Source organism: Pteropus vampyrus, unplaced genomic scaffold (genome assembly GCF_000151845.1).
Source record: "Pteropus vampyrus isolate Shadow unplaced genomic scaffold, Pvam_2.0 Scaffold35, whole genome shotgun sequence".
In the NCBI taxonomy this organism is placed as follows: domain Eukaryota; kingdom Metazoa; phylum Chordata; class Mammalia; order Chiroptera; family Pteropodidae; genus Pteropus; species Pteropus vampyrus.
The window spans coordinates 21,537-26,494 of NW_011888816.1; the positions used below are offsets into that span (position 1 = coordinate 21,537).

The 4,958-nt window shown below is 62.6% G+C and overlaps 1 protein-coding gene across 1 annotated transcript in view; it reads left to right on the plus strand.

Annotated features, from left to right (window-relative positions):
• The window catches only part of ALS2CL (ALS2 C-terminal like), a 19,291-nt gene that overhangs the window by 3,333 nt on the left and 11,000 nt on the right, over window positions 1–4,958 (plus strand). Inside the window, exons 5-10 of the mRNA XM_023529017.1 lie at window positions 192–442; window positions 1,130–1,249; window positions 2,702–2,760; window positions 2,898–2,964; window positions 3,433–3,629; window positions 4,655–4,720. Coding sequence (XP_023384785.1) covers window positions 192–442; window positions 1,130–1,249; window positions 2,702–2,760; window positions 2,898–2,964; window positions 3,433–3,629; window positions 4,655–4,720 — 760 coding nt within the window. The remainder of the gene's footprint in view (window positions 1–191; window positions 443–1,129; window positions 1,250–2,701; window positions 2,761–2,897; window positions 2,965–3,432; window positions 3,630–4,654; window positions 4,721–4,958) is intronic.

The window sequence follows — 4,958 nt, forward strand, 5'->3', positions numbered from 1 at the left end:
GGGGGGTTCGAAGGGGCATATTTTTGCCCTGGAGTGTCTGAGGTACTTGGCCCTGCCCCGACGGAGCCGGCAGACACCCAGAGAGCAGACGTGGAATCATATAGGGGTGTGAGGACACAGGCCAAGCTGGGGGAGTCACGGGATGGTCCTGACTCCCCGAGAAGCACCTTCATGCTGGCCGCTCCCCGGAGGCGGAGCTGGCAGGGAGGAAGGGAAAACTTCAGCTGAGACCCAGGCCGGGGCCAGGCAGCCCTGCAGGCTGCGGGGAGCTCTGATGAGCCTCCCGCCCTGGCTGCTCTGTGCCCCGCAGCATCACCCCGCTCGGGAGCTGGTGGTGCACGCAGCCGCCCTCTTCGGGGACCTGCAGTCCTTCATGAGGCAGGAGCTGGACCAGGCCGTGGCCACGCAGGCCCTCTGGCACGCCCTGGGCAGCCGGCAAAGGGTGAGTTCGAGGCCTGAGGGGCTGTCAGGGGGCTGCTGGGTCACTAGAGCTGCTTGTTGTACTCTCCGTGCCTCAGTTTCCCCACCCGGAAGCAGGGGGGTGGCTGAACCAGGTGGCTGTGAGGCTCCTTTGTCCAGCCATCCTCACCCATTTGCTGAGCACCTCGTGGGACAGGCCATGAGCTGGCTCTGGGGAGGTGCGATCTGCAGAACTGACCCTCTCTCGGGATGTCACCAAACAACTGCATCCCACGTCCCTGCCCACTGTGGCACATACTGCCCCTGCAGAGGGGACAGTCCCCTGTGCCCTGAGAGCGTGTGACAGGCTTGGAACCCAGGGTAGAGAATCAGAACAGGTCAGGAGGACGAGAATTGCCAGAGAGAGGCGGGCACTGCAGAACCCTGGGTGAGAGCTGGTGGGAGCTTGGCTGGGGCTGCGGCTTGAGGTGGGTTGGGCAGGACACAGTGATGCTTCCAGAGAAGTCGTGCTGCCCTGCTGCGAGTGGCTGGGAATGACCCTCCAGACCTCGGAGCCCCATCACTGTCCATCAATGTCCATCACTAACCTGGGCGTCTCCAGGAGATGCTCGGATCAGTGGGCATCCGGGGCGGAGGCAGGCAGTGGAGCGGCTGGCAGCAGCCAGGACAGGGGTGCCTGAGCCCTGTGCCTCCCTCATCGTCTCGCCAGGACGCACTCTGCACCCCGACTCGCCGACTCTTGCAAGACAGCCAGGACATACCCGTGACGGTCACCCCGCTGCGGGCAGAGCGTGTGCTGCTCTTCGATGATGTCCTTGTCCTTTTGCAGGTTAGAATGGGGCTGACCGGAGGTCTGGGGGCCACCGCGGGGGTCAGGGGGTGGTTGAAAAAGGAGCAGGGAAGAAGCAGACAGGTGGGAGCAAGCACTGGGGCTGGTGGGAGGTGAAGGGGTAGAAAGGCGGGGGGCCGGCGGGTGGCCGGCGTCGTGGTTCTGCAGGAGCACAGGCGGCAGGGAAAGGCTCCCCCAGGTGGGGTCCCAGCCTCAGCCCTTCCCGGCCGGCCTCCCGGCTCGCGCCTTCACCTCGTGTTCCTCATTCGGAAAACGGGGTAATTGTGAGTGAGTTCGTCCTTCAGCGGAAGCTGGACACTCTGAGTTCTCCTCAGATTGGAGAGGTCGTGAGTGGCCCTCGGCGGCTGAGGAGGGCTGCATGAACATTCAGGGCACCTGCCAGCTTCTAGAGAAGAGTGCCGAGCGGCAGAGGTGGCTCTCGGCACACACAAGTCAGGAGGGAGCCAGGCCTGGGTTTGGGATTGTCGCATGGCCCGGTGACAGCCACAGCACTGTCTTCTCTGTCCCCCGCAGTGTCAGTCTGGAGCTCCCCTGGAAGCAGGGAGGCTGAGGCCGGGCTGGGGTGTCGCTTGCACCCCCCCAAACTTGTGTCCCCTGAGCCTAGTTCTGGCGTCTGTTCCGATCAGTTTGAGCTCCCCTCCACTCGGGACTTCGCACTCTGCTCCAGGGGCACCGGAGAGATGCTGCCCCTTAAAGGCGCCGAGCCCTTTCCTGACTCCGCACCTTTGTCCGTCCTCTTCTCTGTGGTCTGGGTCTGGCACACTCCTCCTCCCTGCAGCCCCGGGCCTGGCGCAGTGGGGCAGTGGGGCAGTGACCAGCCCTCCCGGGCCAGGCGGGAGGTCACTCCACAAAATCTCCCAGAGGAAAGGACGTTCAGTCTGGCTGTCAGAGCAGGGGTGGTATTTCGGGTAGAAGGCACATCAGCTCACACCTTCTCGAGATTCGGGGCAAGCTCGAGAAGGTGCGAGTGCGGAGTGGCCGTGGCGCTGTGGTGTGGAGGGGGTGACGGGTGGGGACACGTGAGCTGGGAGCGGTCTGCGTGGTCTCAGGTGGTGGGCCCAGCAGTGGAGTCTCCACCCACCCCAGGCAGCAGGAGCCTTAGACAAGCTTCTTGCAGGGGCTGATGGGGTCTGAGCTGCATTTCCAGAAGACCATTCTACTGGCCGTGATGGAGCAGGATTGGGGGCCGGGGGAGGCTGATCCTAGGTTCCTGGCCAGGCCCTTGAGTGGGAAGGGAGCTAGAGGACCTGCCTGGAGATGGGGAGCAGGCGGGGGTGCTGAGGGATTCAGCGCTGGGCATGCTGGACTGAGCAGCCTGGGGACACCAGGGGTGTCATGTGCAGGCTGGTGCTCGGGGCAAGGCTGGGCCAGAAGACTAGGTGAGTGTCTGCTCTGGGCTCTGGATGACACCTGTGCCTTATCTTCTTCCAGGGCCACAGTGTTCACACCTTTGATCTGAAGCTGGTGTGGGTGGATCCTGAGCAGGACGGGTGAGCAGCCTCCTCCAGTGACAACCCAGCCTTCCCCCTGTACCCCATGAAACCTGCACCCCAGGGCTCTGACTTGGGCCCTCCCCAACACCCTCCTGGACATGGCTGGGGCCTGCTTGTCTCCTCCACCTGTCTAGGTGCACGTTTCACCTCTTCACGCCCGAGGAAGAGTTTTCTTTTTGCTTCAAGGACCCAAAGGGCCAGGTGAGTGTGGGTGAACTATGAATCGGGGGGAAGGGGGTGCAGAGGAGTGAGAGAAGGTGACCAAAGGGAAGGGAAGGGCACAAGTACATAACCCCGGAGGCTCCATGAGTGTGTCAGGCCCCTGGCGTCTTGGTCAGAGTGTGTCAGGGGTCAGCCTGGGGTCAGGCATCAGAATGCCATGGAGAGTAGGTATTTTTCTCTGTGAAGACAGCATTGGGGCCTATGTTGCTCGCTGCCTGGTGGTTTGCCTCTCCCCTCTGGGCAGGCCCTGAAACTGCAGACAAGGGCCTCAGGTCAGGATGGAGGGCCCCAGGGAGCAGTAGGGAGCAGCTAGAGATTTCTCCACGTGACAGAGCAGGGTGGGGGCGGGGGCGTAGAGACTGTCATACTGGAGCCACCCAGAAGGCTTCCTAGGGGGGCCGCCTCCGGCAGCAATGACCTGTCTTGTGATTTCCCTGTTCCTCCCAGGCGGTCTGGAAGTGGAAGGTTACCCAGGCCGTGTGCCAGGCCCTGCGTGGGAACAAGGACTTCCCGGTGCTGGGGGCGGGCCCGGAGCCCTCCCAGCCCCCCACCTGCCGCTCCATGGCATATACCTTCCTGGCCGAGGGCCGGCTCTGCCAGGCCACCTACGAGGGCGAATGGTGCCAGGGCAGGCCCCATGGCAAGTGAGTGGGGCTCTGGATCTGGCAAGGCGGGGCTCCCCCCGGAGTCTGAGGGGACAGACAGGACCCCCATGGGGCACGAGCCAAAGGCGGTTACTTCCTGTGGTCAGTCGGTCCATTCTGTTTGTCCCCCAGAGTCTCTCTTGAGTCCTCTTGGACAGGACCTGGCCATAGCAGGTCTGTGGCAAATAAAGTCTTGGTGATGGTGATGTGGGGTGTGGGCAGACGTCGGGGGCAGTGGGGGGGAGAGGGGTGCTGGCCTGCAGGGCCTGTAGTCACCCTCTGTTCTCAGGAGGTGGCGACATAATCCTCGTGTCTGCGTGGCATTGTGTAGCTGTGGTGGACACGGTTTGCAGACGTCCCGTCTTCGTCAGTCCTCACACGAATGCTCTGGGGCAGTGGGGTCACCTGTTTTATAGGTGCAGAAGCTGAGGCCCGAGACTGGCATGACTCGCCCCAGGCCTTGGGCCGGTCATAGGGGGAGCCTGGCCACAGTGGCAGGCCCACCTGACGCCACGGGCAGGTCGGCTTTTGAAGAAGCCCCACCCTGTGCTACAGCCGGGGAAATTAGGGCCCAGAAGGCAGAAGGGACTCGCTGAGGTCACACTCCCGAGCGCGTCTGCTAGTTCCGATACCCTGATACTTCCAGAGAGGGCTGGACAAAGCTTAGGAACTAAAAGATCGAAAAAATGATGCGTGTCAGACGAGCAGAGGAGGATGGTAGAAACCCCACTGACTAGCATTTGGCTCTGAGTTTCCTATAGGTCAAAGGGAAAAGGGAACCTGGATGTTTCCAGAATTCTCCCTCCCGGGTGTAGTTGAGTGTGCCCCTCGAGGCTGCGGGGCACACTCAACAGGGCTGGGAGTGCTGGGGTCATTGAGCTCAGAGGACAGGGCTGGGCGGGGCAGAGAGGCCAGTCCAAGGGGACTCAGGCCACTGGGAGAGAGAGTCTGAGGCTGGGGGTCATGTGCATGTGGAGGGATGGGTCTGGTGTGCCTGATGCCCGTGGACCTTGATTGTGTTCCAGGGGGACCCTGAGGTGGCCAGACGGGCGGAATCACGTGGGGAATTTCTGCCAGGGCCTAGAGCACGGGTGAGGCTGGGGCTAACGTGGGGATGTGTGGGGGGCAGGAGAGTGGTTTTCGTCCCTGTCAAGGTCACTGGGCTGGCCTCATCCTAAATTCCCAAACCTTGAATAGGAACTTTAGAGGCCATCTGGTCCAGCTCCCCTCATTGTACAAAAGGGGGCCGCCTCCCCCAGGAAGACTGCCAGGGTGCCACCTCCCCCAGGAAGACTGCCAGGGTGCCCTTACCCAGGGCCCGAGCAGGGG